General features: G+C 45.6%; 1 protein-coding gene and 2 long non-coding RNA genes across 3 annotated transcripts in view; 2 read left to right on the forward strand and 1 right to left on the reverse strand.

Annotated features, from left to right (window-relative positions):
- LOC121499325 overlaps positions 1-12,729 on the reverse strand; it is a 33,286-nt gene extending 20,557 nt beyond the window's left edge. The window contains exons 1-2 of the long non-coding RNA XR_005990094.1: positions 12,622-12,729; positions 5,190-5,250 (exon numbers count right to left, since the gene is read on the reverse strand). This is a non-coding gene — a long non-coding RNA (uncharacterized LOC121499325). The remainder of the gene's footprint in view (positions 1-5,189; positions 5,251-12,621) is intronic.
- LOC121499324 lies at positions 1,860-8,512 on the forward strand. The gene is made up of 3 exons (XR_005990093.1): positions 1,860-1,981; positions 3,931-4,198; positions 7,314-8,512. It is a non-coding gene; the product is annotated as an uncharacterized LOC121499324 (long non-coding RNA).
- A 94-nt stretch (positions 12,730-12,823) lies between the features above and the next one.
- The window catches only part of DTNBP1 (dystrobrevin binding protein 1), a 128,790-nt gene continuing 118,506 nt past the window's right edge, over positions 12,824-23,107 (forward strand). Inside the window, exon 1 of the mRNA XM_041770265.1 lies at positions 12,824-13,025. Within this exon, the coding sequence (XP_041626199.1) occupies positions 12,970-13,025 (56 nt within the window). The 5' untranslated portion in view covers positions 12,824-12,969. The remainder of the gene's footprint in view (positions 13,026-23,107) is intronic.

Below are 23,107 nucleotides of genomic sequence, written 5' to 3' on the forward strand. Positions count from 1 at the left end.
TACTAGGATAAGTTTTGGGGTAGGAGTGAGCTCCTTCAGTGGAATCAGAAGTATGTTCTCCTTTTGAGATCTTGTCCTCGCTTTCCTGGTACAGATAGAGCAAGGGAGGGAGGCCAGAGCTGTCATCATGCAGGAGATTTTTTTGCCAGGCAACAGAAACCCATTTTGGCTATTCATCTGGAGGGATATTGGGGTATAGAAGGATTAATGGAGAAAGGCAGTTTCCAAATGGACAAGGCTCAGGCATCTCCAAAGACCTCAGTAGCAGGAATTACTAAAGGGTTTTATCTGGACATCCCCACTGGAAAGGATGAACCATTCCAGTCTTTTCATCACTAAGTTTAAAGAGGAAGATAGCAGTTAGCCTGGCAGGGGTGGTTTGCTGAGCCATTGGCTAGAGACAGGATGATCACCATGATTGAAAATCCCATTCAATACATCTAATAAGAGAGAGGTTGTCCTCCAAATGAGTGCTTTCACCCCAGGAAAGCTAAAGGATGATAGACTGCCCAAAGCAACATATATCTATTACAAAAGTCAGCATCAACATGCAAGAATCATGCCCCCAGTGGTGAAATGAATGGTCCTGGCTCAGTGAGATGGAATAATCAAGCACAGGGGGTAGAGGTGGACAGTTGTGTGCTGCTGTATTGCCAGAGGTGGCTTGTTTTGTCTCAAGAGGCTAGAAGTTGAAAAAGAAGGACAATTATAGTCTGAGGTAACCTTTCAGGAAAACAGATCTATTATTATCTTGTGCCCCATGTGACCCTCCAAACTCCAATAGCCAGTTGAAATCCCAAACACAGAAGCATTCTTTTACAAAGACCTAAGCATGTATGGGAAGGAAAAGGCTTCTAGAAAATCAAATGTTAGTTTGGACTAATTAATTGTTCACTTTTCTGTTAATCTTAGTGAGGGATCGGGGTTTGAGTAAAGAAGAGGAGAAGGAGGGGATCCCTGGGTGGCTCAGTGGTTGGGTGCCTGCCTTTGGCCCAGGGTGCAGTCCTGGAGTCCCAGGATCGAGTCGTGTGCCAGGCTTCCGGCATGGAGCCTGCTTCTCTCTCTGCCTGTGTCTCTGCCTCTCTATCTATCATGAATAAATTTTTAAAAATCTAAAAAAAAAAAAATCACACAGTGGTAAGCAAAAGTAAAAAGAGGAGGAGAAGGAGGTTTGGGTGCCTTTAAAGACGTTGGGGCTGACCCAGGTGAAGTGTACGGGTTTAGGGCAAATGAAGGTTCAGATCTCTAAGGGGGATCTGCAGTGGGGAAGGGCAATCAGGACTGGTGTTGGACCCCAGAAAGGGGGAAGGGCACTTCTTTCTCTCCCTCTGCATAGAGGATGTGGTTCCCATTCCTAGACTTAGAACTCAGGCGCCTGTTGCCCTGTGGCCATATTAAGGGTTAAACCACCTTCTGTGGAAAAGGCTTTGCTGCAAAGTCTCCACTTAGGACCTTGTAATTGAGGAAGAAATGCATCTTGGATTTCTAAGCACTGACTTACAAACTTTCTGAGCTCAGCTTTTTTCATAGATTGGGTGCTGGTCTCTAACATGTCATTTATACTCTGTGATTTTGTTGGTGGGATTTACTCTGAGCCATCCAGCCTGGGGAGTTCCATCATCGAGCAAACATTTATCTCTCACGCATGTAATTTGGCTAAGCCCTTAATGATGCACAATGGCTTTTATCATGTCTGCCTCGTGTCTTTATTTAGTCTGACTGATTAACTGGCTCAAATCCTGTCCCTGTGCGGAGTACAGATAAACAAGGGTTTAACAAACTCAAGGGTACCTTAGAGTCTCCTGGGAGGGCAATGAGAGACTTGGGGAGCTTTCTCAGAGTGCTGTGCAGAGGCAGGAGCACATCAGTGACCTTGACCAGAGGCTACAGGGGGAAAGAGAGGAGTCAGATTACCCAGATTGAACAGCAGAGGCGGGAGGGGGACCTCAGGCTCTCTGCAGAGGATTACACCCGTGTCCAGGTAAGTGGAATTTCTTTTCCCTTTCTCTTGGTCTGTCCTCCCACTCCCTGGCCTGCCCAGGAGAACCTAGTCCCACAAGAAGGAGGAAGAGCGAGATCGAGAACACAGATCAGTCCTCATCTCATCCATCTTCCTCTATAGGAGGGTCCACTGAGCCTAGGCCAGCCCTGCACTCCAGGAGGGCAGGAGTGGGGATGAAGCTTTACAGTGGACCGACCTGTGTGTGTGTGTGTGTGTGTGCCTGTGTGTGGGTGTGTGGATGTAGATTAAGAGTGCTGGAAATTGCAGTTTTGTGAAAAAATAAATACAAGACTGAGGTATTATTTTAACTGCTGGAACTTGAGTTTTCATTTCAGCAGGATATATTTAGCATAAATCATTGTAGTTTTGCATTTCTACTAAAAGTTGATAAGGCACATTATATGGAGATTGTTGGCAGGGAGCCTTTAATTAATACTTGTTTTCTTTTCCAAAAATAATGTTCCAAGGACACTTGCATCAGGTCAACTTTCCAAGGGAAAGTTGGCTAATTTTCCAGAACTTTTCAAAGGGTGAATAGAGCCCCCAGAGAGATTGTGCTATTCAGTGTTCACTAATCTGGGCAGTGAACACTGATGGGGAAGAGCAGTGGACTGGACACACACCCACCCCCCACGGTAGACATGAAGCCAAAGCATGGGTAGGATAAAGGCAAATTTATTGGCATTTAACCAAATTCTGATTGATTGAAATCACAGCTGACACCGTTCTTCACTTCCACTCCTATTTCAGCCCCTAGCTATTTTTAGGGCAAAGAACTCAAGACTTTACATCAGAGGTTAAATTTAGTGATGGATGTGAAATTGGGAGTTAATGGAAACTCTCTTCCCACTCGAACACATCATCAGGTTCGGGTCAAATGCACTTACCTCAAATGCAAAAAGCCATAAAGAAATGACAATAAAGAGAGGGGGGAAAAAAGGGCCAGTTTGAAGGCTGGATCTGATCCTTGGCTGAATTCCATTTGGCCTGTGGGATGAGCTCCCAGATCCGATTTGATTTAGGGCTGCAGTCGTGAAAATGCAATAAGGTATTACAAACATTTAGTGGTGATGCTGTCTATTGAAAGATGAAGACAGGATGGTTTATGGTCCCCTAAGAGTAGATAAGACACTTTAAAAAGAGAGAAGATAATCAGTATGGCCCATGTTTCCCAGATTGTGCCCCATAGGAGTACAAACTAGGAAGGGATGGGGACAGTAACACGTCCTGACCTACCACTCCCTCAAGGCTAGACTCCAAGATGCCAGGGTTCCCTGCTTCACCAGCCTGGAGTAAAATTATTATAGAAGTCAGCCTCCAGACTCACCTATCACTTGAATGGCCTTCTCTCTTGGTAGGGGCCCCTCTCCCATAATAAAACAAAGAACTCGGAGATTGTTCAAGGAGCTAGATCTGCTTTATCTTGGTGAAAGTCAAAATTCAGTTTCACCCCCACAAGGCTACAGGATGACTACTACTGGATACAGTTGGTTCCATGCTAAAAATCATTTGTGGGCTCCCAGTGAGATCATCTCTGACACTCAGGTCTCTGTTACACACACACTCACAGGCACAACCATCTCCCACCCACCCCTCCCCCTAAATTTTGCTGTGTCCAAAGTAGCCCTTTGCCAATAGAATTGGGGCCATGCTGTGGGCTCAAGTGACCAGCACAAACCTCTCTTCCCCAGCCTCCTCCCTCTCCCTTTCCAGCAGGATGATTTCCCCCTGGGTACCTCTAGGCTGCAGTCTTTTGCCACCTGACCTCCGTGAGACCACCTGACCCATTTGAGATATTTTATAATGTTGAATGACTCCCAAAGGGAAGAGATTAGGGTGCATCTGTCCTTTCAGGAGTCTGCATGGGCTCGATGCAAATCTGTGCACCTCTTCACCTATCCAAATGTCATATTCCACCCCCTTCTTAGGAGCAACTGATGCCTGTTTGCACGGATCTGCATAACTGTAAGGAGCTGCACTAATGATGCTTCCTGGAACACCTGCTCCTCGATGGCTTGCTGTCCCCACTATTTGGACCCTGCTCTGTACTTCTCCTAGTAAAACGATTACAAGATCCTTCAGAAGGGTAATCAACTCTTGAAAATCCTTTCTCAGAGAGTGTGAGCCAGGTGAAAGCCAGATGGGCTTTGGGACTATTTCCTGAGGCTGAGCGCTCCAGAAATGTTATTTCTACGGGTAAATATCAGCTCCATGTGACTACCCAGATCCCAATGCCATGTAGGTGACTCAGAATGCTGGTTGTCCCCCTGCAGCCATGTAGGCAGTGCCTTCATCCTCTGAGTTTGAGGAAGGGAAGCCGGTAATGACCTGGCGGTGACCTACTGTCTGTGACTAAAGGAGAAGCAGGGCATTTTGGTTTGGCCAATAGGATGGACAGATCCCCCAGCCTGAGCCTACCACCTCTCTTTCTTCACCTCTAGAGTCAAGGCTCAACACCCACCCACTCAGATCTTTGATTCACATTTACACTGGGAAGCCTCTTGTTCCCTTCAGGGAAGTCTCCTCCCACTGACCCTGAATCTCTGCAGCAGGATCCCAGACGGGGACCCTGTAACCCTCTCTGGCTCCCTTCCAAATGGCAGAGTGCAAAGGTACCTGGCATGGGCACGGTCTACCCCTCTGCTGTTCTGCTCCTATCACTGGTGGGCTCTCTGTCTTCTCTATTCCCTCTCTCTAGGGTCTTGCCAGTCTGGGAGGGGTTCCTCTGCATAACCAGAGCTAGCCTGGCTCAGCTCCCTCTCATGAGACCCTTAGCTCCATATAACCAGGTGCTTTTTAATCTTTTTTTTAAAAGATTTTATTTATTCATGAGAGACATAGGCAGAGGGAAGCAGGCTCCCTGTGGGGAGCCCAATGTGGGACTTGATCCCAGGGCCCTGGGATCACGCCCTGAACCAAAGGCAGATGCTCAACCACTGAGCCACCCAGGTGCCCCTAACCAGGTGCTATTTGTCAGGAGCTGGCCCTGGAAGACTGGGCCAAAAGTCCAGCCTCCCTAACCAAACACAAGCACCTTCCAGGAGTCTGTGGTGATGTACTTGCAATTAAACATCCCAGATGGGGCCCGATGATAGGCCTCGTTCTGTGACTTTTCCAAAGCAGAGTCTCAGCTGGTCATCCTTTGTCGGGGCTGTTACAGCCATATATAAAACACCAATCCCCTCACCTCTAGACAAGGAGCTCTTCATGGGTTGGTTGTTGCCTTCCTGTCCCTTATTTCCTCATCTCTAAAATGGCCAAAAAAAAAAAAAAAAAAAATTTGTGTAAAGTACTTAGAACCCTACCTGACACAAGTGAGCTCCCATTAAATAACAGCCATCATCATCAATAATAATAATTTAAGATAGTATCAGTACCATTACTAGGTCCTGGGCATGTAGCAGAATACCAACATAGGTGTGACCCCAACAGTTATTTGTTGAGTAGACAATGTTGCAGAAAACCATGAGGACATAGGGCTTCCTGGATGGAGGGATGAATTTTAGGGTGCCATGGGGAATTGGTAGATGGAATGTCCTCTTGTACTACCTCCCTGCCAGACCATCTTACTCTCTGCAACAACCCAGTGTTTCCCCTTCACTGCAGCCTCTGGGAGGGGAGTGGGGATGGGGCTCCTGCTCTGGTTTTTCCTCCTGTGATATTTCCTGTATTGAAGTTTCATGAAAAGTCCTTCATTGGCTTTCATTTTTTTCCTCAAAGCCGTGCTTCCGCACCAGGTACCACCAGGTAATGAGCGGCGCCTAGTTAGGAGTGGATAAGCATGGTCTCCTAAAAGGGGACTATGAGGGCGCTGTTTCTTAGACCTATTCAAGGGGGAAATAAGTCTATAATAGTTAAATTAGAGGCAATGTATCCAGTGTGTACCTGGTAATGTCTTTGCTCGTGTTGCTTCTATTCAGAGGTTTATATGCAGTAGACAAAGTTTTCAAACATTGCTTTTGTGACTGGGAATCTTTAAAATGGAGGGAAATAAAGTTCTCACGCACAAAAGTACTGGATTCCTCTGTTGTAACTCACGTATTATACAAATGGAAGTGAAAGATATATTTGTCACCTTAATAAACCATTTTAGGGGCACTTGGGTGGCTCAGATGGCTAAATGTCTGACTCTTGATTTTGGCTCAGGAGGTGATCTCAGGGTCTTGAGATCAGGCCTCATGTTAGGCTCTGAGCTCAGCAGGGAGTCTGCTTGGGATTCTCTCTCACTCTGCCCCTCCCCACACACGTGTGTGCCTGCATAATCCCTTTCTCTCTAAAAATGAATAAATAGGGACACCTGGGCAGCTTGGTTAAGCATCTGCCTTTGTCTCAGGTCATGATCCTGGGGTCCTAGGATGCAGCCCTGTGTTGGGCTCCCTGCTCAACAAGGAGTCTGCATCTCCCTCTCTATCTGCCTCTCCCCAGCTCATTCTCTCATGTCCTCAAATAAATAAAATCGGGGATCCCTGGGTGGTGCAGCGGTTTGGCGCCTGCCTTTGGCCCGGGGCGCCATCCTGGAGACCCGGGATTGAATCCCACATCGGTGCATGGAGCCTGCTTCTCCCTCTGCCTGTGTCTCTGCCTCTCTTTCTCTCTCTCTCTGTGACTATCATAAAAAAATAAATAAATAAAATCTTTTAAAAATAAAATAAAAAATTAAAATGAATAAATCTTTTTTTTAAAGATGTTATTCATCACCTAGAAAGCTTTTTAAACAGCACAAATGAGGACATGGAGCCTCAGACTGATGAAATCGGAGGGTTGAGATTGGGCCCGCGGAATAGCTATTTTTTAAATGCTCCTCCAGTGATTCTAAAGTGCAGCCAGGATTGAGAACCATCCATTTCGCTGCACTTAAAAGACTCTTTCTAGTTTCCTACTAGACTAAGTATCAGTTTCCACTGACATGGACAATTCCTGTGGATTGAGAGGAACTCTTTGCTCAGTAGAATCTGATATTTGCTTTTCTCTCCAATCCTTTTCAATTATTAGAACCTCCCCCACCCACCAGCCCTGGCTACAGTAAGCTGATCGTTAACCACAGGGAATAATTGTCTCAATCATTTTGTGTGTGTGCTCCTAATGCTTATTAAAGTTTCAATATGAATTAAATTCTCCCACCTGAAGAGACTTCTACTCTACCATGGCACAGAAGATATAATTTCTGAGAAATACTTTTTCTGGGGAAAACCATTTATTTATAGGAGGAGAGCATGTGGTCTCCTGTACTCTTGTAGAGTCCCTCCTCTTTGATGAATGGCTTCACTTGGTTGTTTAAGAATATTTCCTTCCTTTTTTTTTTTTTTTTTAGATTTTATTTATCTATTCATGAGAGACACAGGCAGAGGGAGAAGCTGGCTCTCTGCGGAGAGCCCGACGCGGGACTCGACCCCAGGACCCCAGAATCATGCCCTGAGCCAAAGGCAGATGCTCAACCACTGAGCCACCCGGTGATCCCAGATCCAAACACAGATGAACAAAAAAGAAGAGGTTTCCTACTCAAATGCACTATGCAGTATCTTTTTTTTTTTTTTCATCTGAGCAAAAAGATGAGATTGGGTGCCTGATTACATTGTATTACAGTGATACATTTTTGAAACATAAATAGATACAGCTGAGCTGCCTCTCCCCATTCCTTCATTTTGGTTCATGTTGAAAATATTCTTTCTGGCCCAACTTTGCCATACTGCATATCTCTCCAGACAGTACTTGCCTTCTTGGTCTCTTAGCTTCAGGCTTTCATGTCCTCCCTGTACCTAGTTTTTAAAATTCTTCAACGAGGATCTAACCTTTGCTTCTGCACGTTAGAATTTGCCTCCTCCACCTGTCTGGTTCCCGTCTCTGCTTTCATTTTCAAAATGCCAGGCTGATGTTACCTTTCCAGCTTCCCCACTTCACAAGAAACAGTTAAAGCTTTTCTTTCTTTCTTTTTTTTTTTTTAAAGATTTTATTTATTTATTCATGAAAGAGAGAGAGAGGCAGAGACACAGGCAGAGGGAGAAGCAGGCTGCATGCAAGGAGCCCAATGTGGGACTTGAACCTGGGAATCCAGGATCACACCCTGAGCCAAAGGCAGGCGCTCAACTGCTGAGCCACCCAGGCGTCCCCAGTTAAAGCTTTTCAATGATGTCTTCTGGAATCTTTATTTTTAAATATTTTTTAAAGATTTTATTTATTTATGAGAGAGAGAGAGAGGCAGAGACACAGGCAGAGGGAGAAACAGGCTCCATGCAGGGAGCCTGATGCGGGACTCGATCCCGGGACTCTAGGATCAGGCTCTGGGCCGAAGGCAGGCACTAAACCGCTGAGCCACCCAGGGATCCCTCTTCTGGCATCTTTAAACTCTTAAAGATGTCAAAAAGATTTACATCTCAGTTTGTAAAACAATTACAAATAAGTCAATATCAGCGCACTGTAGATGCCTTTATGAACCTAAGATTCCTGTAACCCACACGGCAATAGTGCCTTCAGTCGTTCAAAAGACCTCTGCCAATAAAGTGATATGAAATATTTTGGGTTCTATAGCTTCTTCTTTTTATAGCACCTTTCTCTTTGGTTCCAATTCCACCAGATTCTCATTTCTCACTGTCTAGGGTAAGAATCCATTGAGACAAGGAACCCCTTTCCTTGGCCAGTGTCCTTGAGCGCTGCTTCTCGCACATTAATATCCATCACCTGGGGATCTTGTTAAACTTTCAGACTCTGATTCAGTAGGTCTGGGTGGAGTTTAAGACTCTGCATTTGTTGCAAGCTTCCAGTTGTTGCTGATCCAGGGAAGCAATAGTCTAGGGGCCTTCCTTTTTTTTTTTTTAAGATTTATTTATTTATTTGTTCATAATAGACAGAGAGAGAGAGAGAGAGAGGCAGAGACACAGGCAGAGGGGGAGAAGCAGGTTCCATGCCAGGAGCCTGACGTGGGACTCGATTCCAGGACTCCAGGATTGTGCCCTGAGCCAAAGGCAGGTGCTAAACCGCTGAGCCACCCAGGGATCCTAGGGGCCTTCTTAAGCAGCTTTGGTGCCTGTCCCAAATGTTGATCACCAGAGCTTTCTCTGTGCTTTGCTGGTACCAAATCAACTCTCGACCAATTGCTGGATTAAGATTAGGCTGATAGGGCAGCTGGGGTTGCTCAGGGGTTTAGCACTGCCTTCAGCCCAGGGCGTGATCCTGGGGTCCTGGGATTGAGTCTCACATCGGGCTCCCTACATGTAGCTTGCTTCTCCCTCTGCCTGTGTCTCTGCCTCTCTCTCTGTGTCTCACATGAATAAATAAAATCTTTAAAAAATATTTTAAAAAGCTTTGTGGTAGTTGTTTTCATTTTGCCCATCAATCTTGTAGTTTCTGGCTAATTACCCTTACTTAGATCAACACAATGTATCATATGCTGTGAATCTCGGTCCTTAATCATCCCTACAAAGCGACTTGTGTGACAATAGTCATTTTCTCCCTACGTTCATTTCCTAAAATTTACTTTTTTTTCTTTATAACTGGCTTTTCTTACTAGCCCTTTTAAAACTTCCACTGATTTTGGATTTACCAGACATGATGGGATTAAAAAATGTTCATAAAACACCTCAAAGTGAGACACAAACATGCCACAGACCAAAAATGCAACGCTCAAAACAATAACGGTTGGGGACAACAAGTAAAGCTATTTCCTAGTGACCCGCAGAGTCTTTTGTTCTGATTTGGTGCTTTGTAGGAACCCATGAAACAATAAATAGATAATTTACGAGCAGAGGTATTTAATTGATTAAAATTTAAAAAGATTGATCGTTTCTCAGTAACTGTGGTTTCCAAATCTACCGGATACTGAGGCATCTGTCTCCATAGACCTGATCATTGGATCACTTACTCTGTACCAGGTACTATTTCTGGAAGGTTGGCAGAGGGCTCAGTGACAGCACCCCTCTCTCTTACTTGTCTGAACCAACCAAGAAATAAGGAAAGAGTATCAGCAAAAAGTGCCCAGAATATCACTTTCATTTCTGGTAAGGATGATGAAGCACACGGCTTATACAATATTTATGGGTAAGCAAAATTCCTGTTACTGAACCTCTGATTAAGATTTGCCTATGCAGTCACAGAAAGCACTGGGTCACCCCAGCCTCCTCACCTGGCAGCCAGTCCTTGGGAAATAGAGTGTTCTCTGCTGGAAATTTGCAGCCAAGATAAAGAAGAGAGGACGGGGCCAGGCTCCTTTGTCCCTAGCTCACTAACCAACATAGTCACTTCTCCTCTTCCAGGAAAGGCCTGGAGTGTTGTACTGTGGAGGAGCTTTCTCCACATGGGAGAAATTATGAAGAGGGGGAAGAGGTGTTCCTTCCCAGCCATAGGCCTCATGCTTTGTCTTATTTGATTCCTACAACAAAACAATCAGTATTGACTGAGTGTCGACTTTTGGTATTTTGTCCATCACATATCTTTGTACATGAATTTTGAATTTTTTAAATATTGCATCAAAATACTACTCATCTTGAATACTGAGCTTTTTGGGTCCTCTTAAATTTTGTACCTGAAGTGAATAAATACCTTGCCTGGCTCACCCCAGTCCCAACCCTGAATTTAAAATAAATGGTGTAAAAAACCAAATTACTAAACATCTTTTTCTTAATGAAACAATTATTAAATTATCATATAGTGATGTGTACTAAGTTGAGAAACAGGAAGTGATTTGTGGGTTACTTGAATAATCTGGGAAGACCTACTTAAGGGGATGATATTTAAGCTGAGATCTGAATGCCATGAAGAAGCCAGTAATGGGACATTTTGGAGAAAAGCCTGTGAAAAGGCCTCAAGGTGTAAGCGAACTTGGAATTTTCAAAGAACACACACATACAAGGTTACTAAGGCTTAAATGTCAAAGTCATGATAGGTGAGTAGTACAGTTGACCCTTGAACAACGGGTTGGGGGTACTGATTCCCTCAGTCAAAAATCTGCATATAACTTCTGACTTCTCCAAAATTTGGTGGATTAAATAATAGTAGATTAACACATATTTTGTATATGTATTATATACTGTATTCTTACAATACTACCTAATTTTTCTTTTTTTTTAAATTCTTTTTGGTATTTCTATGCTATGTGGTTCCTCTTCAAGTTTTTTCTAATCATTTCACATCTCCAAAATTTTTTCCAATGTATTTATTGAAAAAAAATCTGCACATAAGTGAATCCACATGTTGTTCAAGGGTCATCTGTACTTACTTTGGATAGGATATCAGGACGGGGTGAAATTTTAGGACTTTGTAAGCCAAGTAAGGAGTTTGAATTTTATTTTGAGGGCACAGGAAGCAAATGAAGGGTTTAAAAGTAGGAGAGCAACATGAGCTGATTGCTCTTTTAGATAATTCTCTGGCTGCCATGTCAAGGATAGATTGATTACAAGGGTGTAGATGCCAAGAGTAGAATCAGGGGACCTGTCGGTGTTCCTAGTGAAAGATGACAGTGCCTTAGACCAGGGTGATTATAGCGAAGACAGAGAAAGGGGAGCAGGTTCCAGGAATACTTTAGAAGCAGAGTGGTTTGGACCTGATGAGTTACTATAGGGATGAAGAAGAGAGGAAACAGGTGATTTCAGGTGGCTTAACTGGAGCAGCTTGGTGGATGGTGGGGGCCATTAACTGAAATGGAAAAAGACTGGGAGATGAGCAGGTCAGGAGATGAATACGCAATCAAGACTTCAATTTTGGGTATGTTGGCTTTAAGATGCCTACAGGTTACATGTTAAGCAAGCAACCGGTCTGAATTGAAGGGGCAAGCAGGAGGACAGGACTGAAGATAAGAGAGTTGGGCATCTGTGCCTTGATGGAATTTCCAGCAGAGAAGAGCACACGTGGAGAAGAGCGGGAGGCAGGCGACGGAGCCTTGGGAGCAGCTGCTGAAACAGGAGAGTGGAAAGAAAAGGAGAAGTATGATGTCCCTGAAGGCAAGAGAAGAACGTGTCTTAAAAGTGGTACAGGGTATGGCTTCCAGAGCCACTGAGAGATCAAGAAAAAAATCAGGGCAGATAAGTAACAAATGGCACTGCACCATGGAGGGCACTGGTGACCTGACCAAGGCGGCCTCCTTTGGTGTAAAGGGCATGGAAAGACTTACCGAGGTTGAAGTGGAAAGTGACGATGTTCAAATAGTTGATTATCATCCCCATTTTTTTTTTAAGATTTTATTTATTCATGAGAGACACAGAGAGAGGCAGAAACAGAGGCAGAGGGAGAAGCAGGCTCCCTGGGGGGCGCTGACTGCATCCCAGAAGGCGGGGACACGACCTGAGCCAAAGGCAGATGCTTACCCCTGAGCCACCCAGGCGCCCCATCCATCCCCACGTTGTGAATGAAGACCCCGAGGCTTGGGACGGTTAAGTGTCTCCTCCAGGGCAAAGCCGGTGGGGGCAGATCCCGGATGCCCTCCGTGAAACCGTTTGCTACACAGATGTGCAGGCCGCGCAAGGAATTTACCCAATTCTCTCGCAAACCCTGAAAACCGGTGCTGCCCTCGAAGAAGCCCCCCGCTGAAAGCCCTCGTTCACAATGGCCCTGCAGGTTTTCTAAATCATTATTATTTTTTTAGATCTTAAATTCAATTTGCCAACATGCATCTCCTAACACCCGGAGCTCACCTCAGCCGGTGCACTTTCGGCGTTAGAGAGAAAGCCAGAGCGACCCCGGCCGGGCCGGCGCAGCTGGAAGGGCCGCCCCCTTCCCGCCCCTTTCGCGCCCCTTTCCCGCCGCCGCCGCCGCCGCCGGGGCCCACTGCGGCTGCGCAGGCCTGGGCGCGGCGGGGGCGGGGCGCGGCGGGAACGCGGAAGGCGCTGCGGCGGCGGCGGGGGGCGCGGACGGGGAGGGGGCGGGGCCCGCCTTGAGTGAGCGGGGCGCGCGGGTGACAGGTGTCGGGCGGCCGAGGGCGACCCGGGGCCGCGGCGGGGGCGGCCTGAAGCCTCAGGGGACGAGACGCGGCGGCGGCGGCGATGCTGGAGACCCTGCGCGAGCGGCTGCTGAGCGTGCAGCAGGATTTCACCTCCGGGTGGGTATACGGGGGGGGGACACGGAAGGGACCCGGGGGCCGGGCCGGGCCCCCCGGACGCCGCCCCCCTCCTCCCTCCTCCCTCCTCCCTCCTCCCCGCACCTCGGTCCCGTCGCGGCCGAGGAGAGGAGCGAACTTTCCGGCTCTGAGGAACTTAGGTCCCGGCCTGGCCGCGCCGCCCGGTGCGCGGGGGACGCGCGGGCCCCTGTCCCGGCGGGGGGCGGCCGCGGGGGAGCGCGGGTCACGTGGCGGGCGGGCGCGCCCCCGACTTCCTGCGGCCGCGGAGCACCTGCCGGCGGGGCCCGGGGTCCTGCGGGGGGGGGGGCGGGGGCCGGGGGCCGCAGGTCGTGGGCCCGCGCGGACGGCCCCGCTCCCCCTCCCCACCCCTCCCGCTCTGCCCGGGGTTCGGCGCTTCGGTGGAGAAACTCTCGGGCCGGGCGAGCGGCCGAGCCCCAGCGACACTGCCGCGCCTGCCGGCGGCCCCACGCTCGGCTTGGAATCACCCGGGAGTCGTGGGCGACCCGCAGCCCCGGCTGCAGCCCCGGCCCGCGTAATCCGCCCGGGGCTGGAGCTCTTCCAGGAGGGCCGCAGCCCCGCGCCCGTCACCGCGCCGCCTGGGACTCCAGCGAGCCCGCGACCTGGGGCCCGCAGGCGGAGCGATGCGAGCGCCGGGGGTGGGGGGTGGGGTGGGTGGGGGTGGGGCGGGGGGTCTCATCTCCACCCCCAGCGACTGTGTTGTTTTGCAAGTTAGCTGCACGGTCTCGCCTCGGTTTCCACGACTGTACAGAGATGATAAAGATGGTACTTGCAGGGTTTGGAGGTTAATGCGTGAGCGCGTCAAATAACCCGCAGAACAGCAAGCGCGGTCGGTGTCCTCTGTTGTTACTACTTAGTGCTTAATTCGTTTGCATTTTCTTATTCATTTCTTTAGAAAAAGTGTCCCCTTCATAAAGAGTGCGTTAGCTTGTCATACAAATCCTTTGGAGAATTTTCTGAGTAAGGACATCTCCGTCAAACATCAAAGGGCTTTTTTTTTTTTTTTCTTTTCAGATTTTATTTATTCATTCATGAGAGACACACAGAGGGAGAGACACAGGCAGAGGGAGAAGCAGGCTCCATGCAGGGAGCCCAGTGGGGGGGGGGGGGGGAATTCCATCCCAGGACCTGGGATCATGACCTGCAGATGCTCAACCGCTGAGCCACCCAGGTGCCACTAGGGTTTTAAATTTTCAATGAGAAAGATGCTGGCTAAGATTTTATGGGACAAAAATGTTCACATGCATTGCCTTCTGAGTGCTGAGTATTTGGAGCAAATACTTGAGCGCTTACCACGTGTAAATCATTTTTGATACTTTCAGTTTGGAGTTCTTAAGGATAACTCTAGATGCTCCAGGAGTGCTTCATTTATGGGTTGTATGGGTTGGTTTTTGGTTTTGTTTGCATGCTTGCAATTTTTTTTTTTCCATTTAAATTGAAAAAGGAACTTCTGGGCAGCCCGGGTGGCTCGGCAGTTTAGCCCTGCCTTCAGTCCAGGGCATGATCCTGCACCCCCCCCCACTGCACCCCGCCCCCCCCAGATCGAGTCCCACATAGGGCTCCCTGCATGGAGCCTGCTTCTCTCTCTGCCTCTCTCTCTCTCTCTCTCTCTCTCTCATGAATAAATAAATAAAATCTTAAAAAGAAAAGAAAAAGGAAGTTCTTTTCAGGGTGTAAATTATTTAAGAATTTGGGTGGTATACTGGAATGGTTTGCCTGGAGCATGAGAGTAGTGGTATTAGGTAAACCCCCCCGGGTACACCCCTGTTATCATTACTTTCAACGAGTTGATGACCTAACAGCCTGGCTTCTGGTAGTTACTGTAACTCTAGGTTGTATGGGTGCTGCAGAAGCTGTTCATTCTCATGACTTTTGCTAAGGTTAAACTTAGCTAGGAATGTGAACTCTGGACTCAAACCATCATGGGAGATCTGGGTAACCTGAGTTTAGGGTTTAGTTAGGAAGGGGGTTAGAGGGATTAGGAAGGGGGTTTAGTTAGAACCCCTCGGGGAAATGACTAATTGACAGTGTGGTAGACTGGAGCCACTTGGGGATTAGACATCTTGAGAGGGCTTGCATTCCATTTAGGCACTTGTTTGGCTTCCTCCTGGAGGGATCACACTCAGCTGACTAGCTACTACTCTCCATCCAGATGGTCTCTTGTGCAGCTAACTGGAGGCTCGAAACTCTGCTACTCACTTTTGTCCAGTTCACAAATTCCTGTGTGACTCTTAACCAAGAAAGAATCCTCTTAATTCATTTTAGTAAACTCTTCCATATTCAGCTTGAGATCAACCTATTTGAACATTTTGTCCTGATGAGGCAAGATGAAATTAAGCACAGCGTCTGTGTATGTTGCATGAGGGCAGGGAGGGATTCAGAGGTGAAAATGATATGGCCCTCACCTCCCAAAACTATCAAATTGTACTTGACATACCTTTAGAATACTTGGTTTTCGTGCCTATAGAAACTGGAGCAACTGGTTTCTGAAATACTTCAGGAGCTTCCAGTGTTGGGTTGCCCAGGGGAATCAGTTAGAAGGAAGGCCTACTGGATCTCTGTGTTCCTCAGTGTTGCTCTTCACAGTCACCCAGAGCACCAGCATCTCAGAGCTTTTCTGCTCATTTTCAACTAATGAAAATTCACGTAACTGGACTTTCTTTTTTTTTAATATTTTTATTTATTTATTCATAGAGACAGGCAGAGACACAGGCAGAGGGAGAAGCAGGATCCATGCAGGGAACCCGATGTGGGACTCGATCCCAGGTCTCCAGGATCACACCCTGGGCTATAGGCAACGCTAAACCGCTGAGCCACCGGGGCTGCCCATAACTGGACTTTCAACACAGACTGATTTATTTATTTTTTATAGTAAAAGAGGATTAGTTTGATCAGTTCCCCAAGAAAATGTCACATCAGTGATAAAAGCATGTCTGATGAACACAATGAATTTCCTTCCACTTTCCACTCAGAAAACATGCTTCTTAAGATCACTTAAGGACAGTGGCCAGAGATGCTGGTGGTGTAAGTGGAAGGGGACTCTTAAGTTCTCCATGGACCTGGGGTCTCTTATAAATTTTTTTGAACAATTTATTTGAGAGCACAAGTGCATGAGGGGCTACAGAGGGAGAGGGACAAACAGACTTGCTGAGCAGGGAGCCCTGCTGAGATCATGACTTGAGCTGAAGGCAGGTGCTTAACAGGCTGACCCACCCCGGTGTCCCTTTGTAAATTTTTATTCATTATAACAGTTATGTCAAAATTGAGATAAACCTGGAAATTATATCATCTGACATAAGTGGGTAGCTGGCTGGCCCAAAGGACACAGGAGTGAGGTTCTGGGCCTCACTCTTCTCCCCTCACCTAAGTGAGGCCTAATTTCACTTAACTTACTCAAAACTGTTGGAGCCTTTTGGGAAGTTGACATAGAACATGCACTTTTTAGGGACAGACTTGAACTCTGAGGGAAACTTTGGGATATACTGAAGCACATACTTCAAATCCACTCTGGTCCTTTTGAGCGGTTCAGACCAAAAGCCTCAGGAATGAAGCAATGAGGCATGCAAAGCCTGCAGGGAATTGAAAATCAGATTTACTGAAGGTTTATAGCCTGCCTGTCACCGACTGGTGTTTCCTGTTTGTAATGCTCCGGGGTCTTGTGGGTAGGGATAGAAAACTTGTATTGTTGCAGCTAGGCAGTGGGTGTTTCTCCCCAGAGGCCACCACTGTCCCCAGCTTCACCCCTGCCCAGCAGACTCATTTCCTCTGCTGCCCTCCTTTAGTATCAAAACCTGGTCAAAGGAGAGGATCGAATAATCTAATTCATAGTATGGCAAAATGCCGACATTTTGCCTAAAATTTTGACCCTTCCATGATTACTCGCCTGTTTAATAAGCAGGAAAAAAAACCCTCAATATTCAACCCGACTTAATAACTATTTACTGAGTTCCTACTAAGTGTCAGACACCAGATGATGCGCTCAGAAAGTGCCCTTTTTCACGGAAGCTTTTTTTCATTTTATTAAAATGCAAACAGATTTAAGAGGCTTCTCCCTCAGTTTCCTTTACTAATTGGTGTCTATATCTTGAGCTGGATCCTGGGGCTGCAGAGTCATGGGCAATGGAAAGGGAAGTAGAGGGAACTGAACAGTAAAGATACAGATAGGTGATCTGTGTGTCTGTGAGCCCAGAGGGAGGCGTCCTTAATTCAGATGCATTTACAGAAGGCTGAAGGCTTCAAAGAGGAGGTGGCTTCTGTACTGGGCCTCCAAGAATGAGGAGGGATTGTAGCAGATTTGGGTGAGGACGTTTCCAAGACAAGCAGTTGTGGGAGCGGAAGCTGGAAGGGAAGTTTCGTGACTAAGAAGATCTTTAGTGCTTTGCTGAATGAATTCATTTGTCAAAATACTTAGCACTTTGTGACAAGTGCCATCCCAGGAGCCAGGATGTAGCAGAGAACCCGGCGGGCAGCAAATAGCGTCCCTGGGCTCTTTCTAGTGGCAGGAAGCAGAAGACCTCGAAGGTCAAAAAAACTGTCACCAACAGTACAGCAGGTTAAGGGAGTTGTGGGGGGGATGAGATGATTGCTACTTGATACAGAGAGGTCCTGGCTTATTTTTATGTTGACTGAGTCTTTGAAGGTTTTTGTGGAGGGAGCAGCGTGAGCCTGCCTGTATTTCTGGAAGAAATTTGAGAGGCCGTGTGATGGGAGGGCTGGAGATGTGGAATAGGGACGTTATTTGGGAGGCTCTAATTATGGGCCAGGGGAGAGATGATAAGACCGTGCTGGTGGTAGCCGTGTCACAAGGGAGTGGATGTGACAGGCGTGGGGTGGATTTGTAAACAGTTCGATGTAGGAAGGGAAAAAGGTGGAGAACTTAAGAATGTAGGAAGGGAAAAAGGTGGAGAAGTTAAGGATGTTGACTTTGAAGTATCTCAGATGATGTCATTTACAAACAAAAGCATTTCAGAATAGTTTTTTTTTTTTAATTTTTATTTATTTATGATAGTCACAGAGAGAGAGAGAGAGAGGCAGAGACACAGGCAGAGGGAGAAGCAGGCTCCATGCACCGAGAGCCCGACATGGGACTCGATCCCGGGTCTCCAGGATCGCGCCCTGGGCCAAAGGCAGGCGCCAAACCGCTGCGCCACCCAGGGATCCCTCAGAATAGTTTTGAAAGAGAAGCAGTTGACAGCGAATTTGTTGTACGAGGTGAACTTATGGCTTGACCTCCAAGAAGCAGTTGGAAATACAGGAAACTCTCTGGAGACAGGTCAGAACCAGTACGGTGTAGTTGTGGTTAATTAGGATAGAGGTAATCTAAATTCTTCTCCGTTTCCTGACTTTTTGCAACTTTGGTGTGACTCAGGCTCCACAGCTGAGGGTCATGTGTGCTTTGTTGTTTTTTTAAAAAGATTTATTTATTTATTTTAGAGTACCAGTGAGCTAGCGAGTACAGGGCGAGAGGGAGAAGGAGAATCTCAAGCAGGCTCTGCACTCAGCGGGGCTCTAGCTCATGACCCTGAGATCATGACCTGAGCCGAAATCAAGAGTCAGATGCTTAACTGAGTGCCCCCCCTAACCCTGCACCCTGGCGCCCGAGCCATGTGTACTTTTAAGTGTGAGGATGCTTTGTTTCCATGGTCTTGTTTTTAAAGAGAGGGGAAAAAATGATAAACTTTCATGGACAATAAATGGGATTTGGATTTGTAAGCAGAATTTAAGGTCAGAACAGGGAGACATGAGCACGGTTAAAAGAATTGAACCTTAATGACAAAATATGCTCTTTAATATGTTTTTGTGGTGTTTACAACAGTCATCGTGAGCTTTCATAATAGCTGATGAAGTTAGCTGAGTAGGAAATTGAAGCGCAAATGAATGCCATTAAGGTCACCCCGTGAGGTTGAGTCAGCTAGAGAAAGCACATTTTCTGCTTCTCATTCATTATAGTGCTCCGTATTATCATTCTGTTTATCTGCTTCTTTTTAAACTTGTTGTGGAGGCTGTTTTTGCTAATCACCTCCTTGTCTTAGGAGATTCTTCCATTTTAATATTCTCTCCAAGACCTAAAAAAATGTTATCATTTTTTGTTGTGCTTGTATCAAATCAAGGTAAGTCTTGGGAACAGTCTAAAAATAAACTTTTTTTGTGCTTGTATCAAATCAAGGTAAGTCTTTGGAACAATCTAAAAATAAACTGTTGAGGTGTTAGGACAAATTTGAGTTTTACTGTTTTGAACTTCAGTGTGTGTATTTGTTGATTTTGGTAGGTGATAACTGTCAGGTGCTCATCTGAGTCTAAATTGATACAGTCACACACAGCAGTCCTAATGTCTTCCTGGGGTTGTGTGGGAAGAAAACTGGGAACTGGGGAAGGAAGCCTTTTCCAGGAACTATGTACATAGTTTCTTAATTTTCTTGGTGGAGGTAATTCTTATACATTTGATGTGCATTAGCTGTGTTTACAGAATGCTGCCAAAGTCGTATTTGGAATTTTATTTAATTCCTGTGGCAAATAATTACGGTCAGTTTAATACCACCATTTTATGTTTGAGGAAACTGGGATATTACACCCAGATCAGTATTGCCTTCTTAGTGAGTCTTGACATTGTGGGATATTTTTTTAATTTTTTTATTTATTTATGATAGGCACACAGTGAGAGAGAGAGAAGCAGAGACATAGGCAGAGGGAGAAGCAGGCTCCATGCACCGGGAGCCCGACGTGGGATTCGATCCCGGGTCTCCAGGATCGCGCCCCGGGCCAAAGGCAGGCGCCAAACCGCTGCGCCACCCAGGGATCCCGACATTGTGGGATATTAAATGGCTTTTATTAGCGAGCTGTTTCCAGCACAGAATCACTGTGAGAAGTTTTAAGTAGAATTAGAACACGATAAAAACAGTATGCTACTTTTAGTTGAAATCCTAGGGATTTTGTTTTTGTTTTTGTTTATGTTTAAGATTTTATTAATTTACCCATGAGAAACAGAGAGAGGCAGAGACACAGGCAGAGGGAGAAGCAGGCTCCATGCAGGGAGCCTGATGTAGGACCTGATCCTGGGTTTCCAGGATCAGGCCCTGGGCTGAAGGTTACGCTAAACCGCTGAGCCCCCTGGGGTGCCCAAAATCCTAGATTTTGAATATGTATTTCAGCAAGGAACTTTTTTTTTTTTAAGATTTTAAAAATTTATTTATTCATAGAGACACACAAAGAGAGGCAGAGACCCAGGCAGAGGGAGAAGCAGGCTCCATGCAGGGAGCCTGACGTGGGACTTGATCCTGGGTCTCCAGGATCACACCCGGGGCTGCAGGCGGTGCTAAACTGCTGAGCCACCTGGGCTGCCCAACTTTTTGGGTTTTTTGTTACTTGTATACACACACACACACACACCTGATCTTATTTTTGTTTTCCAACTCAAAGTAAGAATAATAGTCCTTGTGACCCATTCTATGTTGCTCTCCTCAACCTTCTTCACTGTTTCTCGCCTCCTTCCAGCTACTTTGCTTTCTCCATCGGTTTCTGTTCTGAATTTTGGCACACGGATGATTTATGTGGAGAAGGTGTGATGAGAAAAGATGAAGTGCTGAAAGGCTGCGTTTATTACAAAAGTGTTTTTACAAAGCAAATATAAAAAATAGAATCACACAGCGAACCCCATATATTCATTATTCTGATTCAACAGTTGTCAACCATTGCCACATTTGCTTTGCCTCTCCCATAGGTATAAATCTCAGATCTATTATATCTCTCCTACATCAGTTTGCACTCCTAAAAAAAAAAAAAAAAAAAGAGAGACTTTACATAAATGCAATGCCAACATCATACTTAACAGAAGTAACACTGACTCTTTGATATTATCAGTTATCTAGTCCATAATCAAATTTCGTGGTTCCTAGAAATGTCTTTTTACAGTTGATTTGTTCAAATCCAGATCAAATAAGTTCCACACATTACATTTGGTTAAGGACCAAACTGAAAGCAGATGGTTATTAAGGAGCTGCATGGAGAAGCTCCCATTGACTGACCTTTCCAACAATTTTATTTTTAGCTGCCTCTGACATTCCTTCTTGCTCTTTTATTCTGAACTAATTTTTTCTTTTTCGGGGACGAGTTGTGGAGGAGCATAACAGATTTTATATATTACAATTGAGAAAGTAAAAGTTTATTTCAGAAATAAGTATTTAATGGGGCACCAGGGTGGCTCAGTCGGTTGAATGTCTGCCTTCATCTCCGGTCGTGAACCCCAGGGTCCCAGTACAAGTGCCCCACATCGGGCTCCCTGCTCAGTGGAGAGCGGGCTTCTCCCTCTCCTCTGCCTCTCTCCCGGTTCATGCTCCCACTTTTGCTCATTCTCTCTCAAATAAATAAATAAAATCTTAAAAAAAAAAAGTATTTGAAATACTAACCTCCATATTTGGCAGACCATATAATAAGAATGGTCCATAAAGAATCTTTTTTTTTTTTAAATTTATTTGTTTATGATAGTCACACAGAGAGAGAGAGAGAGAGAGGCAGAGACACAGGCAGAGGGAGAAGCAGGCTCCATGCACCGGGAGCCCGACATGGGATTCGATCCCGGGTCTCCAGGATCGTGCCCTGGGCCAAAGGCAGGCGCTAAACCACTGCACCACCCAGGGATCCCTCCATAAAGAATCTTAACAGTTCCCTTGCAGTATCCTTGTACACGTAACTATATGGAATTGTCCAGAGTCACTAAAAATAGTACTAAAATCAGTTTGAGTGTAACGTACTGCTGGGTATAACCAACCTAGTATAATTCTACCTGGATGTTACAACTAAGGGCCTTTCTCGACTTTTGGAGTGGAAGTGATAGAGCCTGATTGTTGAAATAACTTTTCCTAGTTGTTGTGTACTCTTAATTTAGACCAGATTTACTAGTTGCCAAGGTGAAGCTTGGAAATTTATATTGTTTCTCTAGGACAGTTCAGACTCTGTTAATACAACTCCCTTGACTCATCTGGAGAGAGATACACAAATGGGTCTTGTATTAAAGAAATTTCAGAGTCTTTTGAACAATGCAGAGAAGTTTATCACATTAGTATTTTTGTTTTTAAAAAACAACAGAGTAAAGATTTTTGTATGAAACTCATTCCAGTTTTGTTTTGTTTTGTTTTGTTTTTTATAAAAAGTCTCTTTTTGGTAGTGAGCCAGGCATTATGCACAAAAAAGATGGAGTCCTCTGCCCAGGCTTGCACATAGAGGTGCAGGCTTGGGGGTGTTCAAGGAGAGTCACCTGGTATTTTAGGCAGTTTCTGGCTGATAGCAGTCAAGCACCTTAAGGAAGGGCCCCCTATTTCTCCTTTTATCAAAGGCTTGTTAGAGGTGGTGGTGGTACAGTGGCCTATGTTTCAGACGCTATTTGGAAATGAAGATTTGTTAAAGTAACCACGTGAAGAACATTTACAGTGATATCTTATTTTACATGATAATGTCTCACAATATAGCACTCACTTTTTTGGCAACTTCTTATAATAGACTACCATATAATTAATTGGTACAGAGTCGACAGCCAAAAGAAGGTGAAAATGGGCCAGTGAAGTAAAAATAGATTAAACAAATCTATGAACTTCATATGATATATGTAGTGGAGCCTATTTAATTTTATTTTTCTGTGTATCTCTAGGCCATTTCTGTTTCTAGCCCAGTAATTTTAAAAAGCCAATAATAGGGAGTAGGCTGCTGTAGTTAAGTAGCTAGAAGCAGTAAGTTATCCCTGATAATCAAAACACCAGTGGTGTGGAGATGGGGAATTTACATTTAGAAAAGAATAGAAACAGGATCCCAAACAAACTCAAGTGACCATAGATTGATTTCAAGTTGGTAAATGAAAAGACATTCCTAGCTCAAAACGTCTGAGGAGATGATTATTTGGCCACAAAATTTAATCAGTGGTATTATTCATAAGAATGACCTGGAGTGAGCAGAAAATGTTCGATAGAATATAGCAAGTCCTCTTTAATGAAAAAGGTTTGTGATATATTTTAAGAAGCTTTTGATCAGTGCTAAAATTTCACAAAACGTTGGTAAAG

Source organism: Vulpes lagopus, chromosome 10, assembly GCF_018345385.1.
Source record: "Vulpes lagopus strain Blue_001 chromosome 10, ASM1834538v1, whole genome shotgun sequence".
NCBI classification, from domain to species: Eukaryota; Metazoa; Chordata; class Mammalia; order Carnivora; family Canidae; genus Vulpes; species Vulpes lagopus.